Source organism: Mustela putorius, unplaced genomic scaffold, assembly GCF_011764305.1.
Source record: "Mustela putorius furo isolate JIRA1106 unplaced genomic scaffold, ASM1176430v1.1 tig00000460_pilon_pilon_pilon, whole genome shotgun sequence".
Taxonomy (NCBI): Eukaryota; Metazoa; Chordata; class Mammalia; order Carnivora; family Mustelidae; genus Mustela; species Mustela putorius.
In genome coordinates, this window is record NW_025421389.1 from 21,846,733 (window position 1) to 21,873,083 (window position 26,351).

Below are 26,351 nucleotides of genomic sequence, written 5' to 3' on the forward strand. Positions count from 1 at the left end.
TAAGATTATTTGTTCTAGTTCTATTGGAAATGCTGTTGGTATTTTGATAGAGATTGCATTAAATCTGTAGATTTCTCTGGGTAGTGTGGACATTTTAATAATATTCTTCCAATCAAATCTTTCCATTTGTTGGTGCTTTCTTCAGTTTTCCTTCATCAATGTTTTAGAAGTTTCAGAGTACAGCGGTGTCCCCTCCTTGGTTAAGTTTATTTCTGTGTATTTTATTATTACTGGTGCAGTTATAAATAGGATTATTTTCCTAATGTCTCCTTCTGCTACTTCATTAATAGTGTATAGAAATACAATGGAAGTGGGTAGGAGAAGAATAAATGAAACAAGATGGGATTGGGAGGGAGACAAACCATAAGTGACTCTTAATCTCACAAAACAAACTGAGGGTTGCTGGGGGGAGGGGGTTTGGGAGAAGGGGGTGGGATTATGGACATTGGGGAGGGTATGTGCTTTGGTGAGTGCTGTGAAGTGTGTAAACCTGGTGATTCACAGACCTGTACCCCTGGGGATAAAAATATATGTTTATAAAAAATAAAAACAAACTGTATAAAAAAAATAATAAAAAATAAAAAAATTTAAAAAAAAAAGAAATACAATGGATTTCTGTATATTGATTTTGTATTTTTCAACCTCGCTGAAGTCATTTATCAGTTCTAATAGTTTTTTGGTGGAGCTTTAGGGTTTTCTGTGTACAGTGTCATGTCATCTGCAAACAATGAAAGTTCTTCTTCTTTGATACCAATTTGGATACCTTTGATTTCTTGTCTGATTGCTGTGGCTAGGACTTCCAGTACTAGGTTTAATAAAAGTGGCTAAAGGGGACATCCTTGTGTTGTTCCTGATCTTAAAGGGAAAGCTCACAGTTTTTCCTCATTGAGTATGATGTTAGCTATGGGTTTTCATATATGGCCTTTATTATGAGGTATGTTCCCTCTAAACCCACTTTGTTGAGAGACTTGATCATGAAAGGATGTGAATTTTGCCAATGATTTTTTATGCATCTATTGAGATGACCATGTGATTTTTACCCTTCATTTTGTTAATGTGATGCATCACGTTGGCAGACTTCAAGTACTGAACTGTCCTCACATTCCCCACAATAAATCTCATTTGATGATTCAATTTCTGTGGCTGTATAGTGTAGCTTGAAATCAAGAAGTATGATACCTCCTGGTTGGTTCTTTATCAGGATTGCTTTGGCTATTCAGAGTTTTTTGTAGTTCCATATAAATTTTTAAAAATATTTTATTTATTTATTTGACAGAGATCATTCGTAGGCAGGGAGGTAGGCGGCGTTGGGGGCAAGCAGACTCCCCACTCAGCAGAGAGCCCAATGCGGGGCTCAATCCCAGGACCCTGAGATCATGACCTGAGCCGAAGGCAGAGGCTTAACCCAGTGAACCACCCAGGCACCCCATGGTTCCATACAAATTTTAAGATTGATTTTACTACTTCTATAAAAAATGCTTTTGAAATCTTGATAGGGATTACAATGAATCTATAGATGGCTTTGGATACTATTGACATTTTAATTAATTCTTCCAATCCATAAACATAGAATATCTTTCCATCTATTTGTGTCTTCAATTCCTTTCATCAGTGTCTTCTAGTATTCAGAGTAGAGATTTTTTTACCTCCTTGGTTAAGTTTATTTGCCAAGTACTTTATTGTTTCAATGCTATTGTAAGTGGGTCATTTTCTTTATTTTTCACAGAATTTATTGGTAGTGTATAGACATGCTATTGATTTTTGTATGGTAGTTTTGTATCCTGCAACTTTACTGAATTTATTTTTTCGATCTAACAGGTTTTTTTTGGTGGGTGGAGTATTTAAAATTTTTGTCCATACAAAATCATGTCATCTGCAAATAGTACCTCTTTCTTAACAATGTTGCCTTTTCTTTTTCATGCCTGATGGCTCTGACAAGGACTTTCAGGACTGTATTGAATAGAAGTGGTGGGAGTGGGCACCCTTTTCTTAGTCCTGATCTTAGAGGAGAAGCTTTGAACCTTTCACCATTGAGTATGATGTTAGCTATGGACTTAGCATATATAGCCTTTAGTAATCTTAGGTACACTCCTTCCCTACCTAATTTATCATGAATGGATATTAAATTTCGTCAGATGCTTTTTTGGCATCTAATAAGATTATTGCATTACTTTTTTTTTTTCTTTACTAATGTGATGTATCATATTGATTTACATATGTTGAACCATCCTCGCATCCCAGGCATAAATCGCACTTGGGTTGAGTGGTCCTTTTAGTGTGCTGTGAATTCTGTTTGCCAGTATTTTATTGAGAATTTTTACATCTATATTCAGCAGGGATATTGACCTGTAGTTTTCTTTCTGATAGTATCTTTTTCTGGCTTTAGTATCAAGTTAATGCTGACTTCAGAAACTGACTTTGGAAGTGTACTCAATTTTTCAGTTTTTTGAAAGAGTTTGAGAAGGATTGACATTAACTATTTTTTAAGATCTTATTTATTTATTTGAGAGAGCATGCACATGCATGAGTAGGGGGGAGGGGCAGAGGGAGAGGGAGAAGCAGACTCCCCCCTGAGCAAGGAGCCTGACGCAGGGCTCATTCCCAGGACCCTGAGATCCTAACCTGAGGCAAAGGTAGCCACTTAACCAGCTGATCCACCCAGGTACCCCCTGGCATTAATTCTGTAACTGTTTGATAAAATTCACCAGTGAAATCATACAGCTTGGCTTTTCATCATTGGAAAAAATTTTTTTATTATGGATTCAATCTCCTTACTAGTGTGGACTTTTATTTCTTCCTGATTCAGTCTTGGCAGTTTGTACATTTCTAGAATTTATCCATTTCTTTGTTGTCCAGATTGTTGGTGTATAAATATTTCATAGTTGCCTCGAATGATCCTTACAGGTCCCTGGTGTGTGTCGCCAATGTGTCCTGTTTTATTTATAATTTCGTTAATTAGGTTTCTCTCCTTGGGTAGTCTAGCTAAAAGATTGTCAATTTTGTTTATCTTCTCAAAGAACTAACTCTTAGTTTGGTTAATCTTTTTTATTCTTTTTCTGTTTTATTTCTACTCTAATCTTTATATTTTATCTTCTTTACTAACTTTGGGCTCAGTTTGTTCTTTGCTTAGTTCCTTAACTAAGGGGTATGGATCTAGGTTGTTTGTATACGAGTTTTCTTGCCTTTTTTTTTTCTGTGCTTTCTTCTTAATGTAGGCACTCACTGCTATGAACTTCTCTCATACAACTGCTTTTGTTGCATCCTGTAAATATGGGTATGTTATTTACACTTTTGTCTTAAGATACTTCTCTACTTCCCATTTAATTTCTCTTTCGACCCATTGGTTGTTCAGGAGAGTGTGGTTTAATTCCTATGCATTCATGAATTTGCCACTTTTCCTCTTGTTTTTGATTTCTAGTTTCATACCACTGTGTTAAGAGAAGAGATTGGTATGATTTTAGTTTCCTTGACTAAGTCTCCTAAGACCTGTTTTGCAGCCTAACCTATCATCTGTCCTGGAAAACGTTCCCTGGGCACTGGAGAATGCGTATTCTGCTGCTGGGTGGAAGGGTATGTGTGTGTCTGCTGGATCTGTTCGGTATATGGTGTTGTTCATCTGCTGATTAATCTCAATGATTAATCCATCATTGAGAGTGGGGTGTTAGGGTCCCCATTTATTATTGTGTTACTCTTTTTCTCCTTGTAGCTCTTAGTTTTTGCTTTATGTATTGAGATACTCCGGTGTTGGGCATACTTATTATATTTTCTTGATACAACTCCTTTGTTATTATATAATGATCTTGTCAGTTTGGGCCATTTTTTTTTTTAAAGATTTTTATTTACTTATTTGACAGAGATCAAAAATAGGCAGAGAGGCAGGCAGACAGAGAGAGGAGGAAGCAGGCCCCCCGCTGAGCAGAGAGCCCGATGTGGGGCTTGATCCCAGGACACTGAGATCATGACCTGAGCTGAAGGCAGAGGCTTTAACCCACTGAGACACCCAGGCACCCCAGTTTGGGCCATTTTTAAAGTCTGTTTCATCTGATGTACATAGAGCTACCCTTGCCTTTTGGGCAGTTACAATTTGCTTGAAATCTTTTCCCATCCCTTCACTCTCAGTCTCTGTGTCTTTAAAGCTAACGTGAGTTTCTAGTAGACAGTATCATTGGACCTTGTTTTTTGTCTGCTTATCCAGTCAGCCATTCTGCAGAATTTTATCTGTTTTCATTTAAAGTATTCCTATACAGTAAGGTCTTACTATTGCCATTTTGTTTATTGTTTCTTTTTTTTTTTTTTACCCTGCTTTTTAGTTTGTCTTGATGTTTTTATGTCATGTATCAATATGTTTTGACTTCTTTGTCAAGTTCTTTTGTGTAATTATAAGTTTTCCCTTGTGGATACTGTAAGGCTAACATAAAATATCTTAAAATGATAACACTCTAAACTAATGACAATTTCAATAGAATTTCTAAGCTTTACATTTTAACCTCTTCTTCTCCTCACATTTACAATGTATATATTCCCTACATTGTGTAACTAATAACAGATTATTATAGTTATGGTTATTTTTACTACATCAGTTTCTTTTCTTTTTTGTTGAAGTAGAGTTGACACAGTGTTACATTAGTTTCAGGTGTACAACACAATGATGCCACAAGTCTCTGTTATGCTGTGCTCCCCACAAGTATGGCTACTGTTGGTCTCCATACAACCCTGTTCTAACACCACTAACTTATATTCCCCAGGATATACATTTTATCCTTGCAGCTTATTCTATAAATGGAAGTCTGTAACTCTCATTCCACCCATTTTGCTTATCCCCCCCCCCCATCCTACCCCCGCTTCTGGCAGTCATCAGTGTGTTCTCTGTATTTCTGGGTCTTTTTCTGCTTTTTATTTGTTTTGTTGCTTAGATCCCACAGTCCATATGGTATTTGTCTTTCTCTGACTTATTCCACTTAACATAATACCCTCTAGGTCTCCTCATGTCACAAATGGCAAGATTTCATTCTTTTTTATGACAAGTAATATTTCATTGTATATGAAATATTATATAATATAGTACTTACAGTATATAACACAATACAATATACAATACAAAGTTTCATTGTATTATATACACCACATGTTCTTGATCCATACCTCTATTGATGGACACTTGGATTGCTGCCATCTCTTGGCTATTTTAAATAATGCTATAATAAATGGGGGGGTGCATGTGCACGTATCTTTTTGAATTAGTGTTTGTGTTTTCTTTGAGTAAATACCCAGTAGCAAAAGTACTAGACCATGCAGCATTTCTATTTTTAAATTTTTGAGGACTGCCCCAATTTATCTTTCTACCAACAGTACACACCGTTTCCTTGTTCCGCATCCTTACCAACACCTGTTATTTCTTACCTTTTTGATTCAAGCCTTCTGACAGGTGTAAAGTAATATTTCATTGTGATTTTGATTTGCATTTTCCTGATGATTAGTGATACTGAACTTGTTTTCATGTGTCTGTTGGCCGTTTGTATGTCTTCTTTCGGAAAATACCTATTCAGGTCCACTGCCCACTTTTGAATCAGATTATTGGTGGGGGGGTGTCTAGTTGTGTAAGTTTTTTATATATTTTTGGTATTAACCCCTTAATGGATATATCATTTGAAAAATAATTTCCCCCATTGAGTAGACTGTCTTTTCATTTTGTTGATGGTTTCCTAAGCTGTGCAAAGTTGTTTTTGTTGTTGTTGTTGTTTGGGGGTGTTTTTGTGTGTGTGTTTGTGTGTAGTTCCAGTTGTTTCTTTTTGCTTTTGTTTCCCCTGCCTGAGGAGACATATCTACAGAAATGTTGCCAAGACCAATGTCAAAGGAATTACCGCCTATGTTTTCTTCTAGGAGTTTTATCATTTCTTGTCTCAAAGTTAGGTCTTTAACCCATTTGAGTTTGATTTTTTTGTAGGGTGCAAGCAAGTGGTCCAGTAGGATTTTTTGCATGTAGTTGTCCAGTCTCCCCAGCACCACTTATTGAAAAGACTGTCTTTTTTCCATTGTATATTCTTACCTTCTTTGTTGTAGATTAATTGACCATATAATTGTGGGTTTATTTCTGGGCTCTATTCTGTACCATTGATCTGTATCTATTTTTTTTTTTAAGATTTTATCTATTAGACAGAGATCACAAGTAGGCAGAGAGAAGCAGGCAGAGAGAAGGGGGGAAGCAGGCTACCTGCTGAGCAGAGAGCCCGAGGGGGGGCTCGATCCCAGGACCCTAGGATCATGATCTGAGCTGAAGGCAGAGGCTTTAACCCACTGAGCCACCCAGGTGCCCCTGATCTGTGTATATTTTTTTCTAAGATTTTTATTTATTTGAGACAGAACACAAGCAGGGAGGAGGATCAGAGGGAGAAGGTGAAGCAGAATCCCTGCTGAGCAACAAGCTTGACACAGAGCTTAATCCCAGGACTGTGAGATCCTGACCCGAACTGAAAGCAGCTGCTTAACCCACTGAGTCACCCAAGTGCCCCCTCTGTGTCTGTTTTTGTCCCAGCACCATGCTGTTTTGATTTCTACAGCTTTGTGATATAATTTGAAATCTAGGATGGTGATACCTCCAGTTTTTCCTTCTTTCTCAAGATTGCTTTGGCTATTTGATCCCTACACATTTTAGTATTATTTATTCTAGTGCTGTGAAAAATGCTCTGGGTATTTTGACAGGGATTGCATTGAATCCATAGATGGCTTTGGTAATATAGACATTTTAACAATATTCTTCCAACTCAAAAGTGTGAAATATCTTTCCATCTTTGGCACCTTCTTCTATGAATGTTTTATAGTTTTCAGAATATAGGTCTTTCCCCTCCTTGATTAAGTTTATTCCTAAGTATTTTATTCTTTTTGGTGCAATTGTAAGTGGAATTGTTTTTCTTAATCTCTTTCTGCTACTTCATTATTATTGTAAAGAAATTCATCCATTTCTGTGTATTACCATGTATTATACTTCTAATAGCTTTTTGACAGTGTTTTAGGGTTTTTTTTTTTTAAGATTTTATTTATTTATTTGACAGATCACAAGTAGGCAGAGAGGCAGGCAGAGAGGAGGGGAAGCAGGCTCGCTGCTGAGCAGAGAGCCAGATGCAGGGCTCAATCCCAGGACCCTGAGACCATGACCTGTGCGAAAGGCAGAGGCTTTAACCCACTGAGCCACCCAGGTGCCCCTGGGGTTTTCTATATATAGCATTATATCATGTGCAAATATTGAAAGTTTAAGTTCTTCCTTATCAATTTGGATGCCTTCTATTACTTTTCTGATTGCTGTGGCTAGGACTTCTCGTACTATATTGAATAAAAGTGGCTAGAGTGGACATCCTTGTCTTGTTTCTGATCTTAAAGGCAAAAACAAAGCGCTCAGTTTTTCCCCTTTGAGTATGATGTTAGCAGTGGGTTTTCATATATGACCTTTACTGTGTTGAGGTATGTTCCCTCTAAACCCACATTGTTGAGAGTTTTGGTTCATGAAGGATGTTGAATTTTGCCAAATGTTCATGCATCTATTGAGGTGATCATATGATTTTTTTCCTCTTTCATTTTGTTAATGTAGTGTATCATGTTGACAGATTTGCAAATATGGAAATATCCCTTGCATTCCCCATAATAAATCTTATTTGATGATGGTGAATGATCTTTTTAAAAGTACTGAGGATGTGGTTTGCTAACATTTTGTTGAGGATTTTTGCATCTGTGTTTATCAGGAACACTGGACTGTAGTTTTTCTTCTTCCTTCCTTTCTTTTCTTTGTTTCAATCTCTTTGTGTGGTTTTGGTATCAGGGTATTACTAGCCTTATGGGATGTATTTGGAAGCTTTCCCTCCCCTTTTATTTTTTGGAATAGTTTGAGAAGAATAGATATTAACTCTTCTTTAAATGTTTGATGGAATTCACCTATTCCCGAACTTGTATTTTTTGGGAATTTTTTTGATTACCAATTCAATTTTCTTACTAGTAATTGGCCCATTCTGTTTTTCTCTTCATTCCTGATTCAGTTTCAAGAAGTTATATGTTTGTAGGAATTTATCCATTTCTTCTAGGTTGTCCAGTTTGTTGACATATAATTTCCTGTAGTTGTTTCTTAGAATCCATTGTGTTTCTGTGGGGTCAGTCATTACTTCTCTTATATTTTTTTTAAAAGATTTGACAGACAGAGATCACAGTAGGCAGAGGGGGGGGAGCAGGCTCCCCGCCGAGGAGAGAGCCCAACGTGGGGCTCGATCCCAAGACCCCGAGATCACGACCTGAGCCGAAGGCAGCAGCTTAACCCACTGAGCCACCCAGGTGCCCCTTCTCTTACATTTTTTATTTTATCAGTGTCCTTACTTTTTTTCTTGATGAGTCCATCTAAAGAAAGATTCATCAAATTTGGTTATCTTGTCAAAGAACCCACCCTTGGTTTCATTTCTCTTTTCTTTGTTGTCTTATATAGTTGTATTTATTTTTTCTGTTCTGATTTTTATTTCCTTCTTTCTTCTAATATTGGGCTTTGATTGTTCTTTTTCTAGATCCTTTGGCTGTAAGGTTAGATTATTTGAGATTTTTTTTCTTGAGGTGGGTCTGTATTACTAAAAATTTCCTTCTTAGAACTACTAATTTCTCTGTATTCTACAGATTTTGGACCATTATGTTTCCGTTTTCCTTTGTCTCTGTGTATTTTTTTTTTTAATTTCCTCTTTGATTTGTCAACCCGTTGGTTGTTTACGAGCACATTCAGCCTCCATGTGTTTGTGGGTTTTTGTCCATTGTTTTCTTATGATTGATTTCTAGTTTCATACTTCCGCAGTCAGAAAAGATGCATGATACGATTTCAGTCTTCTTAAATTTATGGAGACTTGTTTTGTGGCCTAACATGTGATCTACCAGGGAGAATGTTCTTTGTGCATGTGAATGTACCTTCGGTTGTTTCTAGATGGAATGTTCTGCATGTACCTGTTAAGTCCCTCCAGTCTGCTGTATCACCGGGACACACTCTGTACTGGTTTTCTGCATTGGTGATCTAGATGTTGATCTAAGTGGAGTGTTAAAGTTTTCTATTATTGTATTGGTGTCAAGTTCTCCCTTTTTGTCTGTGAATATTTGCCTTATGTATTTGGGTACTCCAATTTTCGGTACATTGATGTTTACAATTTTTATATCTTGCGGGAGGGACCCTTTATGCCGTGCCCTGCTATATCTGTTACATAGGAGGGCACTTTTGCTTTAAAGGACTTTGTGTTTTAGGGACTATTTGTCTGATACGAGAATGCAATCCAGCTTCTCTCTTCTCATTTTCATTTGCATGGAGTATCTTCTTCCATACTTTTGCTTTCAGTCTTTTTGTGTCTTTAGGTCTGAAATGCTTGTAGGCAGCCTATACATGGGACTTGTTTCTTTAATTCATTCTGCCACCCTATGTCTTTTGACTGGAACATCGCCATCTTGCTAATTACTTCTTGTTGATTTTGTGGTTTTTCTTTGTTCCTTTCTTTTTCTCTTGCTCTCTTCCCTTGTGATTATTTTCCTTGGTGTTATGCTTGGATTCCTTTCTTTCTTTTTTGCTTAACTATTATAGTTTTTGGTTTGTGGTTATCATATGCATGTATAACATCCTAAGTATTTAGCAGTCTGTTTTAAGTAGATGGTCACTTAAGTTTGAACACCTTCTAAAAAAAACTTCATTCGCCCCTCCACATTTTATGCATTTACCATCATTTTACATCTTTTTATTCATAGTTTTTTTCTAATTACAGTCTTTTCTTTTACACTTAATGAAGTCCCTTTAATATTTCTTCTAAGCCAATTTAGTGATAAGCGCCTTTGACTTTTGTCTGGAAAACTCACTCTCCTTCGATTCTAAATGATAACCTTGCTAAGTAGTGTAGTCTTGGCTGTAGCTTTTTTCTGTTCAGAACTTCTTTGAAAATAACATACTACTCCCTTCTGGCCTGCAAACTTTCTACTGTAAAATCAGCTGATAGCCTTATGGGGGTTCCCTTTATGTAAATTTTTGCTTCCCTCTTGCTTTTAAAATTCCTCATCTTTATTTAACCTTTTACATATTGATTATTGTATGTCGCGGTGTGGGCCTCCCTGGATTGATCTTATCTGGAACCACATTCTTCCTGAAACTGTTTTCTACAGGTTAGGGAAATGATCAGCTATAAGTTCTTCAGTAAGTTTTCTGCACCTTCCTCTCTCTCTTTTTCTGGGACCCTGATAATTCAAATGTTTGCTTGATGTTGTCCAAGACCTCCCTTAATCTATCCTCGTTAATTTTTTCTTCGTGCTGTTCAGCTTTCCATTAGCCTGTCTTCCAGATCACTGGTCCATTCCTGTGCCTCTGCTAATCTAACACTGTGCTTCTGATTTCTGGGACTGTATCCTTCAACTCTGATTGGTTCTTTTCTAAATTATCTATTGCCATGTTGGAGCTCCTGCTGCGTTATTCTGCTCCCGAGTCTAATACACATCTTTGTGATCATACTACTTAAATTTTTTATCAAGCATATTGCTTATTTCTCCTTCACTTAGCGTTTTTGCCCTAAGGTTTTGTCTTATTCTTTCATGTAGAGTATATTCCTGTCTCATTTCGCTTTTCTGTTCTTCTTTCTGAATTAGGTGGAATAGCCACTTCTCCTAAACTTGAAGGGATAGTCTTGTTGATGGTCATCCCTGTGTAGACTGTGCGCATGGTGACTTTGGCCAGCTGGCTGGAACCGTGTCTGGCATAGGTTGGGCATCCTGGGCGCTTGTGCTGGTGAGATGGTCAGAGCTGAAGTGGGCATAGTGTGCAGCAGTCCCAGGACTCTCCATGCAGGAGCCCTGACAGGACAACTGTAGTTGAAGTAGGTACAGGCCAGGGAGGTCCTGGGGCTCCCTGCGAATAGGGGACCCTGGGAGGACAGCTGCAACTAAAATGGGCACAAGGCAGGATGTCCCAAGGTGCTCAGCACAAGGGTAACTGAAAGGGTAATTGGAGCTGAAATGGTGCAGGCCTGGGGTCTTCTGGGGTGCTCCGTGCCTCTATAACCTTGCTGCACCGACTAGAGCTATAATGAGCCCTGGCCAGAAGTATCCTACGTGTGCTGCACTGAAGCCACCTTGGTGGGATGTCTGGGACTGGTGTGGGTTAGGGCCCTGGTGCTTGCTAAGGGGGTTGGCCAGCTCGAGTGCCCAGACTCGCTCCTGTCCATGCTATCAAGACCAAGGGGAAACAGACAGTGATGTCATAAGCCCCTGTGCACCCAGAGAGAGATCCAACAGCTCCCCAGCCATTTGGCAAGGTCCTAGGGGTGATTCCTTTATTCTAGTTGCCCTTTTAAACTGCAGTTTGTTTGTTTGTTTTTTCTGTGCCCCAGCGCAGACGCATCTGCTCCAAGTCCCTCCGTCCTATCCCTCCCCACTGCAGTTCTGAAGTCGGGGGTGGAGACTCCCTTTGTAATTGTGTCTCTTCTCTCTTGCCATTCTCTATATGGTTTACCCTTGCTTGTGCAGAAGCTGTTCAGTCAGCCCCCAGTTGTTCAGAAGGAATCGCTCTATAAATAGTGTGGATTTGGTGTGTCCGTGGAGCAGGTGAGTTCAAGGTCTTCCAGCATTGCCGTCCTAGACCGGAACTCTGTTGGTAACTTTAAAACCCTCGTTGTAAGTGAATTATTCACCACCTTTACTATATTACAGAATCTAACTTTGACTATATACTTACGATTATCACTGGATTTTACAACGTCTTATGTTTTTATGATGTTAATTAGTGTCCTTTTATTTCCACTCAAAGAATTCCCTCTCTCATTTCTTGGAAGGCATATCTGTTGGTGAACCCCTCAACTCCTGTCGGGGAAAGTCTCTTCCTCCCTCCTTCATTTGAGAAGAAGAGCTTCACTATGTACAGTTTTTTTGTTTGATAGTTTTTTCCTTTCAAAGTTTTGAATATTCCATCCTGTTCTCTTCTGGCCTGAAAATTTTCTGCTGCGCAGTCTGCCAAAAAGCTTTATGGAGGGTCACTTGTATAAACTTTTCTCTTGCTACTCTTAAAATTCTAGGTTTGGCAGGGAGTTTGCTTGGGATTCTCTCTCCTCGTCTGCCCCTCCCCCCATAGGAGCACGTGTGCACGTCCTCCCTCTCTCAAATAAATCATTTTTAAAAATTAAAAATAAATACAATTCTGTGCTTAGCTTTTAGTAATTTAAGGTGTCTCAGTGTAGCCCTATTTGGGTTCCTACTTGGGGTCCTTTGGGCCTCTTGGATCTGGATATCTTTTTCTTTCCCCAAGTTTAGGAACTTTTCAGCCATTATTGCTTTATTTTTTAAAAAGATTTTATTTAGGGACGCCTGGGTGGCTCTGGGGGTTAAGCCTCTGCCTTCGGCTCAGGTCATGATCCCAGGGTCCTGGGATCGAGCCCCGCATTGGGCTCTCTGCTCAGCAGGAAGCCTGCTTCCCCTTCTCTCTCTGCCTGCTGCTCTACTTGTGATCTCTCTCTCTCTCTCTGTCAAATAAATAAAATCTTTTTTTAAAAAGATTTTTAAATTTTAAATTTTTAAATTTTTTTTAAAAAAGATTTTATTTATCTGATAGAGACACAGCAAGAGCGGAAACACAAGCAGGGCGAGTGGGAAAGGGAGCCCCTATTATTGCTTTAAATATAGTTTCTGTCCCTTCCTCTTCTTCTAGAATTCCCATAATGTGAATATTGTTTCTTTTCATTGTATCCTATAAGCCCCACTGGCTTTCTTCAGTCTTTTTCATTCTTTTTTCTTTTTGTTCCTTTGACTGGATAATTTCAAATGTCCCATCTTCCAAGTTGCTGATTCTTCTGCCTGTTTGGGTCTGCTTTCGAAGCTCTGACTGAATTCTTCAGTGCAGTTATTGTATTTTTTCAGCCCTAGGATTTGTTGGGGTTTTTTGATGGCTTTTGCTTCTTTGTGGAACTTCTGTTCATGAACTGTTTTCCTAATTTTATTTAGTTGTGTACATGTTCTTGTAGATCATCAAACTACTTTAAAAGGATTATGCAGAATTCCTTGACAGTTCCTAGATCTACATTTCTTTAGAGTAAGTTATTAAGCTTTCTTTGTTTCCTTTGGTTGTATCCCATCTGTCTGATTTTTGTGGTCCTTGATTCCTTATATTGGTTATCTGCATTTGAGTAAATGGTCTTTGTTTCCAGACTTTGCAGGTTTGCTTTGGCAGAAACAGTATTTCAAAGGTCAGCTCAGTTTGGGATTCTGGACAAATCTACTGGTAACGGCTTGGGTAGATGAAGCCTGCTATTAGGGTCTATTTTTGGACAAGGCAACTGTTTAAGCTCTAAGATCAAGGGTGCTGGGTATACCACTGGCTGAAAGCAGCTGGACAGAACTGCTGGCTTGGTCCCTGCCCAAGTGAGGCCATAGGATGAGCTCCATGGTTGCCTAAATTTTAAGGCTATGAATTTGCTTCCCTGCCCTGGCCGGGTAGCAGGACAGTACCCAAGGCCTGCATGGTTCACAGTCTTGGGACCCAAATCAGACAAGAGTGTGCTTTGAATATCCTGCTCACATGAGGCCACCAGTTTTGCTCTGCAGACAGAAAAAGCCACAGGCTACACTCTCTGTTCAAGTGCCACTGTAAACAGGGCTGCTGGGCGGGCTGTGCAGCTTCCTCTGTAAAAGGAAAAGCTCTGGTAAAGCTCCTTAGTCACATGGGCAGCAGGGTGTTCTACAGATTTAGTTTCCCTGCCGAGGCGCAGTGGTAGAAGCAGCTCCAAGGCCGTGACGGCTCTTCGCGGTCCTGACTCAAGCTGGCCCATGTCCCCACTTCGCTGACCAAACAGGGCCCCTAGCTTTGCTCTAGGGGTGGTTGGCTCTGCACACTTGCCTCTTGGCCCAAGTGTGGCTGGGTTATGCAGAAGATTCCAGGTGTTCTTACCAGCCCTTCCTATCAGATGGGGCCAAGGACCGTGCTCCGTAGCAAGTGTGGCCATGATTCAGCTTCTCCAGCCTCAGTGGAACACAAAGAGCCCCCTTTAGGCAACTCTCCAATTTTCCCAAACCAGGCTTTCTGGTCAGGAGGGGCTGGGAGTCACACTCCACAGCTGGTGGGGCTATCAGCAGTCCTGCTGCCTGGGCACATGCAGCGCAGACTACAGAGCCTACAGACTCCTCTTTGAGGAAGAAGACCGGAATCAGGCCAACCTGCACCCTGCCTAGTTTCCGGGCCTGGCCGTACCACTGACTTGGTTTAGATAAAGCCCCTGGTTGGGATTAATTACTAAGTACTTGGGCCCTGCAAGTATGGACTTGGTTGGCCAAGATCTAAGTGCCGGTTGTTGGAAATCCTTCCCCACTTATGTCACAGAGCCCCCTGCAATCCCCATGGGGCAGAACCACAGAAGGGGCTCCCACCCAGTGACCCACAATGCTGGGGGAACTGGGTGTCTAACCTGAACTCTCCTCCCTTGGAGGCACCGTAGGTGGGGGTCCTCTCAGCGTGGTGCTGCCCTGGCCTGGGGTGGGGGCGGTTAAGGCCGGCAGGTACCACTTCCCTTACCCTTCTGGGGCAGTCCGTCTCGGTCTCTGTGCTGCAGGTGCTGCTGCAGCCTCAGCACTGTTCTAGGGTTCTCTGTGGTGTCTTGTCCGTGAATAGTCGCTAGTTGTTATGAAGGGCCGTGAGGTCAGGAATCTTTGTGGCTGTCTTGGTGAGGTCACTGCCCTTACTATGCATTGAACACTGTTTTGAGGACATCCTATGTATTAACTCTTTAATCCTCCCCAGGGGGCGCCTGGTTGGCTCAGTGGCTTAAAGCCTCTGCCTTCAGCTCTCAGGTCATGATCCCAGAGTCCTGGGATCAAGCCCCGCATTGGGCTCTCTGCTCAGCGGAGAGCCTGCTTCCCCCTCTCTCTCTGCCTGCCTCTCATCTCCGTCTGTCAAATAAATAAATAAAATCTTAAAAAAAAAAAAAAACTATTATCCTCCCAACAACTTTATGGGCTAGGTCACCCCATTTTACAGACAGGATAATTGAGGCACAGAGAGGATAAAGTGAGAACTCTTGTTTGACTCATGACCCCTCTGCTTTTAATTGTGAGAGTGGAACTCCATGCACTGTCCCTCTGCTCCCGCCTCCCAAGAGCAGGCATCCCTCTCCTCCACCGTGGCCCCTTGCCTCGCCGGGCCCTCCATGGGACATACCTGCTAAAGATGGCAGAGTCCATGGGGGAGGCAGGAGATGCAAAAGGAAGGGAGGAACAAAGGGATTTCCCCGTTCTTCAGGACATTGGTGAGGCTAGGGGCTCAATTTTTTAATCCTCACTTCTCCACTTCTCCACCCCCCCCCACCCCGCAAATGGTGGTCATGGGCCCGGAAACCCCCACCAGTCACCCTCCCCACCAGAGCCTATCTTGGGCTATTGGAGGCTTTCCAGCCTCCCTGTGGATAAAAGCAGCTCCCCACCCAAGGCGGCAGCCTGCTTCACCCCTAGAATGTGGGCTCAGGCTTTGAGCTTTTAACCAGGGGGGGACACAGGCCTGAAGAGGACTTGTTCAGGTCAGAGCCTGTAGGTGCTCCAGCCCAAGGCACACCCGGCTGTCCTCAGGTCAGGGTTATTTCCCCTCCCCAAGCTGCCACTTTGTGTGGAAGTCTGCACGGCAGGGGGGCTGCCATGGCCAACGCTGCTCCCTTAAGAAAACAGTGAACATCTCACAAGACAGCTTTGGGAGGTTGTCTGATCCTAGGTTAGGAATGACCCTTACCCCACCAGTAAGGGAACAAGGTCAAAACACTGCCCCTTCTTTTCTTGTATTTGCATAAAATCTCCAGAAGGAACCTTCAAGGTTAAGACTGGCCAGTGGATGGAGTAACTCTTGTGTCATTTGATCATTTGAATACTGAGCCACGAGAACGTGTAGCCTGTTCAAAATTAGTATCTTTTTAAAAATACTCTTTCCTGAAGCCCCAGGCTGGTGGGCGGGACTAGGTCTAGGTCCTGCTTCTGCCACACCATGGGTGTAACTTTGGGTAACCCTAATCTCTTTAGGCTGTTTCTGCCGCCATAAACGGGAGTGGGCTGAACAGTCATCTGCAAGGTTCCATTCAGCTACAAAGCTCCAGGATTCTAGACTCCCCAGCTAGATTTTATATTCTCTGAGGGGAGAGAGGGGACAGTTTTGGAGTCTTTGGAAAAAGTCCCCCAGTAAAGCTTGCCCGGGTCTGAGGGTGGGGGGGTTTGCTCACCCAGCTAGAAGCCACTCCCTCCCTGGGACACGGGTCTTCAGATCAAGCTGGCCAGGACCATTGTGTGAGTAGAAGGACAGAAGGTGCGGACGCCGACCTGGGGAGCAGGCTCAACACAGCTCTGCTTTTAGAGACGCAGAGATCTCGGTTCAAACCCTGGGCGAACCTGAGCTGTACTCATTTAACCTGAGCCTGAAGTTCCCCATCTGTAAGATAATACCAACTCCGCAGGTTAAGAGGGTTAAATGAGATCATATCTGAAGAGAACCCGCACGCGGAAGATATTGGACAAATGTTACATCTTTCCTCCCTCCCTGCAGCAGAGCAGCTAGGCCACTGATGGAAGCTAGGTTCATTTGTATGTTTTAAGTTGGTTTTCTCCTGCAAATCCATGAAACCTGGCCTTCTCAGTTGGTTCTCCCAGCAATTTTGTTGCTACAAACTCCAACTATGCCAGCCGCTCACACCACTGGAGCAGAAAACAAAACCCACCTAACCTTGCCAGCTTGGGCCTTCAGGGGTCTTTGCTGTCATTTGCGTATGTCAGAAAACAATGCCAGTGGCCTTTGGGAAACAGCAGGATGCAGGATGAGAGTCTCCAGCTGGTAGGTGGCAGAGTAGCGGTTGGGGGAGAGAGGTGAAGCCAATCAGCACTTCAGGGACAGGGAGCTCTGGGGTGCACAGAGGGGGCTGGGGGCTCTGTGCTGGGTGGACACTGGGCTACTTCCTTCAGGACCTCAGCCCCTTCCGGGTCTCCAAGCCTCTGGGTTTCCATCCGTACACTGAGATTACAGGTTTGCTGTCAGAAGCAGATGAGAACCTAGGAGGTGGTCTGTGCATGTTAGTTTTCGCTTCCTTTAGTCTTAAGAGGAGGGAGGCAAAGGCCTTCAAAGAGGAGACACATTCACATGACTGCCTTGTGGCAAATGGACGTGCAGGGATTTAATTGATGTAGAAAACACAGGCTTGTCATAGAGCTGGCTGTAGCACAGGCGCCAGCCCCAAAGCACCCAGGAGGAACCAAATCACGAAACGGAATTTTTTCTCTATGGTAGATGATGCCTAAAAAGTGGGCGTGGGGTGGGGTCAAAAGTTTCTTAGACAAAGAAATGAGAGGTAGGCTGGCAGAGACTTGGTGGCTGTGCAGCAGAGAGGCAAGGGCAGCCCCGGAGCCTTCAAGACAAACCCGGGGGCATTTTATTTAAACGATGGGACAGATGTCGGAGAACATCCACTGCAACCCCCAAGAGAGCCCTCTGACGGGAAGCAGGACTACAGGGAGCTCGACCCTGTGTGGCTCAGCCCAGAGGAGGGCTGCCAGGGAACAGAAACAAGAACGCACAACTCTCCCCATGGTGGTCCAGAAAAAGAAAAACCAAGATATGGACCCAGAGACACCCCAGACTTCTCCTATGGCTTGTTGGCTTCTTGCAAGTCGTGCGCTTGTGACCTGAGACTTGGGGTGGGGGGAGGACTCTGGGGAGGAGCCCGAGGAAGGGAAGGAGCACCCCTGAGAAATGCACGGAGCCAGCGGAGGAAGGGGGGATAGCAGAGGATCTGGGGGCCAATTTACAGCCCAACCTCTGGTAGGGCTCTGGGCCCAATCCTGAGATAGAGTGCTCAAGAAAGGAGACTTACAAAAAAGAGAAAGAAAAGGGTCTGATATCTCTGAGGCTGAGGTATTAGAGCCTCCAGACATGCTGGGGGCTTTGTCCTGGTGAAGTAAGGGCCACACATCCACAACTGCCAGAATACTATGCACAGAGAGCCCGGAGGCCCTTGGCTTCAGAAGGCAACTCCTAATACCTTGTTCTTGTCCTCCTGCAGGTGCCCAGGCTCGGACATCCCCCATCAGTGTCACCTTGTCCAGACAGGAGCTCGCAGGAGGCCAGACTCTTCAGCCTGAGGTACATGGTCTCAGGGGGTGGGGGGCATCGCATGGTTTCCAGCGCAGCCCCGGGTTCCTCCGAGCAAGGCAGGCAGCAAACAAGGCAGGAGAATGCTGTGTTGGGTCCGGAGTGCGGGCGGCTCCACAGGCACTTGGTCGGGGTGCGGGAGGGGCTCGGGGCCTTAGTAATGACACACCCTCAGTCTGTTGTTCTCATCCAGGCCCAGATGCAGAAGGCCTGAGGTAGCTGCGGGCTTGGGCACCGAAGAGAAGAGATGTCTGGCCACAAGGTGAAGGAAGACTTTGCGGTTGGGTTAGTTAAGTGGGTCCAGGGAAGGGTCAAGGCCCAGACGGGCACCCCCCTTTGGACACTCCCACCGCCGAGGGCACAACCACACCTCTGCCATCCCAGCAACGACAGCAGGGAGGGACCAAGGCTCAGGGATCAGACAAAGGATACAACTTGGGGTCATTCCTGTAATGTTCTAGCCACTTTCGGTTAGCCTCGATCATGCTCTGGAAGTCTGTGCTGCCCACCTCGAGCCCGGAGCCATGGGAATGGGCCCGCTGCAGGAGACGCAGCTGCTCGCTGGGAAGGCAGAGGCCAGCATGAGGAGGAGAGAGGAGCGGATGCATGTGTGGCACAGCAGACCAGCCCCAAGCCTCTCCTTCCTCCTCTCTGCACACCCCATACACCAGCCATGGCCTCCACGGGGTGGCTTTAGCAACTCCAAGTTTCCTTTATTGGCAAGAATGCCCTTCTGGAATGACAAGCATCAGTTCCCCCAAGACAAGGTGGTGAACAGCACCCTTCCCTCCCTCCCCTAGGTGAGCACTCCTGATGTCAGGGCTCCCACTTCTGCCTGGTCCCAGCACATCTGATCAGTAAAAGCTTCCCCCTGATGACTCCAGTACCTGCCCAGCATCTGCTTCCGAGTGGGCCAGGGGGTAAGTGGGTGCTTAAGATTGGGCACCTGCCAAGCCTGATTTCTCCCTGCAGGTGCTACCAGGCAGCTTCCTCATAGAGCTGGGCCAGGTGAGACCAGCTGCCCCTGGGACCTCGGCAGGGTAGACTTTTCTCTGATGGTGGTAGAGGCACCTGAGACCCAGGCAGCTTTGTGGGTACCTGTCCAGGCTCTCTGGGCAATGCGACCAAACTTCTGCTCTGCTGGGAGACACCACAAGCAGGAGGCCGGTGTGGTTCCACCCTGAGCCCACAGGAAGCTTACCTGGCAGACACGTAACCCAGCCTGTTCTCCATGGGCGCGGGGCTACTGCTGAGGAATGGTACTCCAGCTGGAAAAGTGGGAAGAAATCATCCAGTTGCAGAAGCCAGCCCCAGCAGGCCGCCTCCCAGCTCACCAGCACGCCTCCTGCCTCCCACGGACAACACAACAGCACAGGCTTCAGTGGTTGCAGGTAAGAGACAGGAATTGTCCTATTTATTTGTAAAATCGAACCTACTTTTCTATTTGGGTTAAGGCAGGGAACAGATAAGTAACTTTTGGGCAAAGCTGTATGGCCAGGGGGTTCTGGGCAGAACCCTAAAGTCACAGAGCCAGAGAACCAAACTCCTGTGTGTTATTTACTCCTCGGTACCCTGGAGCATAGCCCTTAACCTGAGTCTGTTTTCTCATCTGTAAGGTGGGGATAAATATTCCTCTCTCAGAGGGTTATTAGAAGGACTCAGGCCTGGCCCCTCACACAAGGCACAAGATGGCAGTTTTTACAATGAGGACAGGGATGACCTTTTAGGTTCTGCTGCGCTCCAGTTCCCATCAGAAAGGCTCTAGGTCAACCGTCATGGCCCACAGAGCCTGTGGCTACAGGGTTGCAAGCAAGCCTTCCTCCCATAATGGGATGGGCCACGCCAAAGCAGGCGGTGGCAAGGGGCCAGCAAAGGAGGAAGAAGGGATGGGAGGCTTACTTGGGAAATACTTGTGCCACTTCTCCAGCAGGAAGTCATCCACGGATTGAGCCACGGAGGAGGAGAGCGTGGGGCCCAGCCCGGGGTCCCAGGCCCACTGGGTGGTTGTGGGCTCTAGCGGCGGCCAGGCCGAGACCCGGGCCAGGGAGGAGCAGGCGGGTATGGGGTTACTCCTGGGGTTCCGGGGCGGGGCAGGCACTGGCGTGGAAGTGAAGAGTGGCGGCGGCGGCTGGGGGTTGAGACTACCCAGCATGCTGAGGACGCCGTTCAGCTGGCTGCTGATCCGCTGAAGGCTGCTGCTCAGGTAGTGGTACTTGTAGGGCAACGTGGCACTTGCAGTCAGGTTGACTAAAAGGGAGGGAAGGACTTGGCTTCAGGGCCCAGGACGGCCCCAGGCACGGCAGCACCCTCCTGGCTGCCCTCCTGGTCTGCCAGACCACAGCCCCTCGGTCCATGGGGACAAGGTGGGCAGCAGAGCTTCTCCGTTCCAGATGGTGCAGACAGGAAGCTGGCAGAGGGGAGAAAGCCTCTCCAGGGAGCGGGCAAGGAAGGAGGAGGAGATCGCCCTCTGCCCTGCTGCGGACCAGAGCGGCAGAGGGAGGACACCTCTCAGAAGGCACAGGAAGGTCCGCGTGCATTCAGGTAGCTCCGGACCCTTTCTGCCCTATGTGCTGGCAAACCCCCACGGGCTCCCTCCTCCCGGGTGCTCCTGAGGGTCTGTTCCAGACACAGGCTCCCACAGACCCACCCATGCATGGCTGAAGGAGAGAGGCTGCCCCTTGGCCCCCCGTAAGCCCCTCCCTCTCCACGGATACCATGGTCCTCGCCCTGCCGGCACTGCCACTCATAGTGAGGCAGGGGGCAGGATTCGGAGCCTGCACTGCTCACGTCGTCCGTGTCGCTGAGATCAAATGTCACCCCCTTCTTGGGGGTCTGTCGCCGAGTGTCCTCATCTAAAGCCTGAGGGGTACAAGCAGCAGTGAGTACTGGCGCTTGCCCTGTGTCTTCTGTCCCCTGTCCATATGATGGCTGGGGCCTCTCTGGGACCTGAAGTTCTGGGAGAAGGACACATGCAGGCTTCCTTGTAGCATGGGAGAGGGGAGGGAGGTGGGGGCTTAGAGGACACAGGACCAGAGCCCCTGTCCTGCAGCAAACTCTCCTGCCACCTCCATGCCTCCAGCATCCAGAGCAACATGGATGAGGCCACAGAGAAGGAAGGAAAGCCTAGATGTGTCCATTCCCGACCCACTGCTGACCCCAGGGCCCAGCTCTCCTCAGGAACCACAGCAGGGGCCAGGGCCTCTCGAGAAGCTGCAGCACAAGGCCCTGGGTCTGCTTAGGACCTCTGCGCACAGCCGGCCTCAGCAACCTCCACGCCACTGCCCTCTCGCCAGCCCACAAGCCCCAGCTCCCAGCATGGGACCGAAGAACCACCCGCAGCCCAGGAACAGAGGAGGGAGGCTGCATCGCACCTCCTCCCGGAGAGAGGACTCCAGCTGATTCAGCTTCTCCTCCTTCTTCTTCAGCAGGTCGTGGCCCTTCCGCATGGCTGACTTCATTTCATCCAGGTGCCTGGTCTCCTGGCGCCAGAGAGAGAGGGGACAATAGACCCGGGGGCTCAGGAAAGGTGCTGGAGTCCCGGCTCTGTGTGCTGTTGTCTGGGTGTTGCTGGACAAGGTAGCTCTCAGTGTGGACCGTCCTCTCGAGAGGAAAACACTACGGTTCCAGGCTCATAAGGATTCAGTGAGGTAGACTGTTCCAGGCTGAGCCCTGGGCCCGCACCTAACCCGGTCTCAAAGGGTTACTGTCACCCCAGGGTCACTAGTGCCCCTGCTCCCGCCGCCTGGCCTCTCAGCACTCAGCAGAGCCGCGAGGGCCCGAGGGCAGCCTACAGATGGCCCTGGGAAGTCGGCCCTGTAGCAGCCCCGAGCACCAACGAAGTCTAGGGAGCCAGCCCCGGCTGCTGCCGAGAACCTCAGCTGGCTCCCTAAAGTCCTAGCACAATTCCCAGTGAAAAGGCCATCAGACAGGCGGTTCCACCCCGTGCGCTCAGAAGACTCCCTGATGAACCACGTCTTTAGTGGGACAGAATGTGCCAGCAAAACATGGATGTGCAATTTTAAAAACCTTACTTGTCCTTTTCACCTAGGAAGTGAAGAGGACAACACCTCTGGTTACCCTGAGGACCGAGAAAGCATCGTGCGCAGTGCACTGCCACGTCAACATCAGGGGCTCTCATCCTCCCGGACAAGGATAATCTGCAGCCCCTGTCCCGTGGCCCCAGGGCTAATGTGACCACACTGTGGGGAACCCACAATCACTGGAGGCGACTGGTCCTGTCCCCCGACCCAGGGCCCCGCAGGACCAGCGGGCTCCTCTCCAGGCTCCCAACCTCCTCCAGGTCCTGGCGCGCGTCCTCCAGGGCCTTGGTGCCCGGGGGGTCCTTGGTGGCCTCCGGAGCACGGGCCAGCTCCCGGCGCCAGTGCTGCTGCGCGGCCTTCAGAGCCGACTGCCGCCGCCGCATGGAGCGCGTCTGCCGTACCAGGAACTCCTTGGCACTGCGGAGAGCCATTCCCTCGGCAGAGAGGTAGTGCCGGACGCTGGGGGAGGCCGGGCCAGGGCAGAGGGGTTGGAAAGGGAAAGCACATGCGCACTGAGAACCATTCCGGGTCACCTGAGCGCTTCCCCAAGGGGCCCACCCTGAGCACAGACTGCGAGGCCTTCACACTATAGTGTGCAGCTGCTGCAGGGTCCCTCCATCCTGCCTCTAAAGGGACTGGGCCTGGACCTCCAGAGAGATGCCCAGACACTCCCAGCAGGCTGGTCCTCAGCCAGAGGCAGCAGATCCCAGCATGCTGTGCCAGCCATCACCAGGGGCAGCTTCTTCCCTTGCTAAAGAAATCCCCCAGGTCCTTGGCCCTGAACCAAGCCCCAGTGGTGGTCATGGTCAACCCATTTCCATTCACCCCAGGTCTGTGGTACAGGCTCCTGTACCCAAACTAACATGGACTCCTGGACCCAAACTAACATAAGCTATCAGAACTCACCTGTCCAAGGACAAGTCGGTCTCCTCCTTGCTCTGGGAGAGAAAAGAGGGTACCTCTTTGGTCTGGTTCTAAGGACACACAGTAAAAAAGGCCCAGCCAACTTCCGGTACACCACCGGCTCAAGGGACCCCCAAAGCCTCTCCCAGGGGCCTAAACACAGAAATGGCTCTGGGGGCTGCTGGGCACCATTCGCTTATAGTCATCATTTGACTGATGGCAATGAGGAAGGGGAACTATTAAGGACAGGCTAAGGTGGTAAAGCAAAGCCAGGACCCCTCCGGGAGCCCCACCCCTGTCCCACCACCCCTGTCCCTTCCACGGCACAGAGAAACTCACGGTCCCAAGGGACTTCCTCAGGTCCTCAATGTGGAGGTCTGGCTCAAAACATGGGGCAGCGCTGCTCTCTTTAGCTTCCAGCTCTTTCAACATGTCCTGCTTCCTCTGAGCTTCAGCCTCCAGGTCGCTGTGATGGGGGGGCGGGGAGGCAGCAGGTCATGGTGACTGCTGGGTGGGCTTCCAGCCTTGATCTCAGGAAGACAGCAGGACGGGGCACAACTGGAGCCGTTCACACCTCTCGTCCACACCTCACGCCCTAGCCCTGCGGATCACAGCAGAGCCCCTCCACCCAGCTCCACCCCCACCAGAGCAGGGGTGGGGGGCAGCAGGGAGGCCAAGTGCAGGGCCCCAGGCCACCTGATGTGCTTCTGCAGCCTCTGACTCTGGGTCTGCAGCGCCTCCACCTGGGACTCCAGCGCCTCCACCTGGGACTCCAGCTCCGCCCTGCGGGCCCGAAGCTCATCCAGGAGTCTTCGGAGCTGTCGGTTGGACTCCAACAGGTGCGTGTGCTCCTTCTTTGCCTCCTCCAAGTGCTGGTAGCTGGCTGTGACCTCCTGAAAAGACAGAAGCACCTGGAGACACATGGGACAAAGGCAGGCGGCAGCAGCACGGGAGCGAGCATGGACCTCAAGCCCCATGAAGTCGCTGTGCTGAGGGCAGGAGTCGTGTAGGAGGCTCTCTACCACCCTCCACGGCCCCCGCCCACGGGGGTCCCCAGCTGGGCTCCTTCCAGGGGGCCGTGCTGTCCTCCTACCAACAGCATTTGGAACCCTAAAGCTGGGGACAGAGCGGGTGAGCCAAAGGCAGGATGTTGCGGGGAGAGAGGGAGGTAAGGTAAAGGGCACAGGGCCGAGGTGACGGGGTGACGGGGGACAAGGGAGCCAGCCGAACCTCGCTCTCCAGCGCAGCCTGCCTCTGCGCATGGAGGAGCTGCTGCTGCTCCTTTCGGGCTGTCTCCTCCTGCGGGGGAGGGAAAGAAGTGGGTGTCCAGGCACCCCAGCTCTAAGGGGCAGGAGGCTCTGAGCTCTCCTAGGGGAGCTACAACTCCAAGGTCTGGGGCTCCTGCTCTCTCACCTGGAGGCCCAGGTGAGCCAATTTGGCCTTGACATCTTTGGTTCTGGTTTCAAGTTCCACCTCTAAATCTTGGAGTTTCCTTTCCTGCACAGAAACAGGTGGAGCAAAAGATGTAGGTGTAGAGAGAGTGCAAGGCATTAGCTGAGGGGACAGGAGGGAGCTCCAGAACCCCCTTTCCACAGCACACCCTCCAAGCTAGGCTCAGCCTCGTCCCGCTTGCCCTTGAGGCCCCCGTGAAAGCACCACCTTGTGTCTTCCCAGTGAGGGCAAGGAGAGACAAAGCACCCACCCCAGGGTCCTGGGGGGGGCTGACCTCCTCTAATCCCAAGGATGTTTGCTGGCCCAGAAAACAAAGGAGCACGTGTGCCCTGGCTGGAAATGGCCTGTGAGAGACCCCCATGCCTGAAGTTGTCCAGGCTCTGCTGGCCGTCTGCCCCCACCCCCACCTCTCCTGCATGGAGGTGTCCGAGGCGGGCTCACCCACCCTGGTCCCCGGTGACCACGCAGAGCCCCCACCTGCTCCCGGTGCTGACGCCGCAAGTCCTCAAGCTGCCTGTCCTGCACCTGCCTCACAGCCTCCAGTTCTCGCTCATGGGACCTACGCAGACGCTCCAGCTCCCCGGTCAGGTGGCCCAGCAGCTCCGCCCGCTGCTTCCTCTCCTGCCCGGGACAGAAGGCTGCTGGTGGGCAATGGCAGTGGCCCTCACCCACTGAAAGCCACAGCCCCTCACGCTGGTAGACTTGGGTCAGGGAGGTCGAGGACCTCAGTGGCTCTCCAGGGCCAGCTCTTCGAGAAGAGGAGAGCACAGAGGAGCTCCCGGGCCTCCCTCAAGAAAGCCTGCACCCCTCTCTGCCACTGAAGTAGGCGCTGGTCTAAGACCTACCCCCTCCCCCTCCCCCAGTGGAAATCTGCCTGTCCTGCTGTCCCTGTGTGCAGTTCCTCGAGGGAAGAGAGCTCATTAATAAGTTATCACTACTCTTGAGCATCGGTTTGGAAAGGGAGCTGCGACATTTCATCACAGACCAGCTACTTCTGTGTGGAAAAGGACCATTCGGACAGGCTGGGACATGGGTTCCAGGTACTGGAACAGGAGCCTAGAAACCCTGGGCTGAGGCCCCACCGCCGTCCCTGTTCACCCCGTGAGCCAGCCCACCTATGGGGGAGGCTGAAGAGGGGCAGATCAGACCCAAGGAGGGTCAGGCTCTTGCCAATCTGTGTGTGCTGGAAAGTCTGGTTAACCCTGATGGCTCGGTATCGGGCTGGTTAAAGCCGAAGGCTTTGGGGTCAGACAATCCAGACATGAATCTCAGCTCCGCCACTTACTAGCCTGGAGCCCTTAGAAAGGTGCCTATGTTCCAAGTCTCCGTTCCACTTTCAGACTGGAGGTCGCGATAGTCCGTACCTCCTCAGTGTGCTGGAAGGACTAAATAAGTCCATACCCGTCAGGGGCTGAGAACAGTGCTAACACGGGGTAGGAACTCAGTACCTATGGGCCTAGCTGCTCAGGGAAGGAAGAGTGCCGGTCTGCTGCAGCTGCTGGAGTAGACTGGCCGTCAGGACTGCACCAGTGTAGGCCAGCCAGCTGCCTGGGACCGCAGGGAGTATGCGCATGGGCCGTGTCTGTGCGTGTGCACGTGTGTGCCGGGTCTGTGCACGGGGGCAGGGGCAAGTCACCTCGGCCTCGTACTCCTCTCTGGCTTCAGCCACCACCTGCTGGTGCTCCTCCTTCATCTTGTCCATCTTCCTCTCATGTTCCCTCTCCACCTCCTGGCGCTTCTCTCGCAGAAGGCCACTGAGCTGCAGGGTAGGCAGTGGGGATGCGACATGCAGGTGTTGAGGGGGGCCTGGCACATGGCGA

The 26,351-nt window shown here is 48.1% G+C and overlaps 1 protein-coding gene and 1 long non-coding RNA gene across 15 annotated transcripts in view; one reads left to right on the forward strand and one right to left on the reverse strand.

Annotated features, from left to right (window-relative positions):
• Nucleotides 1-17,133: 17,133 nt before the first annotated feature.
• The window catches only part of CEP164 (centrosomal protein 164), a 60,755-nt gene continuing 51,537 nt past the window's right edge, over nucleotides 17,134-26,351 (reverse strand). For 10 of the 13 annotated variants that reach the window (XM_013054901.2, XM_004749927.3, XM_004749922.3 and 7 more), the window contains 14 exons: nucleotides 26,168-26,290; nucleotides 25,009-25,152; nucleotides 24,493-24,576; nucleotides 24,310-24,378; nucleotides 23,776-23,972; nucleotides 23,419-23,545; nucleotides 23,083-23,150; nucleotides 22,428-22,635; nucleotides 21,508-21,615; nucleotides 20,851-20,995; nucleotides 20,036-20,383; nucleotides 19,338-19,404; nucleotides 18,569-18,697; nucleotides 17,134-18,387 (listed from right to left, as the gene is read on the reverse strand). In XM_013054901.2, coding sequence (XP_012910355.1) covers nucleotides 18,291-18,387; nucleotides 18,569-18,697; nucleotides 19,338-19,404; nucleotides 20,036-20,383; nucleotides 20,851-20,995; nucleotides 21,508-21,615; nucleotides 22,428-22,635; nucleotides 23,083-23,150; nucleotides 23,419-23,545; nucleotides 23,776-23,972; nucleotides 24,310-24,378; nucleotides 24,493-24,576; nucleotides 25,009-25,152; nucleotides 26,168-26,290 — 1,914 coding nt within the window. In that variant the 3' untranslated portion in view covers nucleotides 17,134-18,290. Of the gene's footprint in view, nucleotides 18,392-18,568; nucleotides 18,698-19,337; nucleotides 19,405-20,035; nucleotides 20,384-20,850; nucleotides 20,996-21,507; nucleotides 21,616-22,427; nucleotides 22,636-23,082; nucleotides 23,151-23,418; nucleotides 23,546-23,775; nucleotides 23,973-24,309; nucleotides 24,379-24,492; nucleotides 24,577-25,008; nucleotides 25,153-26,167; nucleotides 26,291-26,351 lie in introns of all 13 variants that reach the window. The other 3 variants (XM_004749923.3, XM_013054894.2, XM_004749924.3) reach the window with 3 other exon arrangements.
• LOC123392188 lies at nucleotides 18,318-25,475 on the forward strand. Of its 2 annotated transcripts, none has more exons than XR_006606899.1 (4): nucleotides 18,318-18,398; nucleotides 19,109-19,527; nucleotides 20,527-22,622; nucleotides 23,814-25,475. It is a non-coding gene; the product is annotated as an uncharacterized LOC123392188 (long non-coding RNA). The 2 variants fall into 2 exon arrangements; XR_006606898.1 differs by having other exon boundaries at nucleotides 18,324-18,398; nucleotides 18,937-19,527.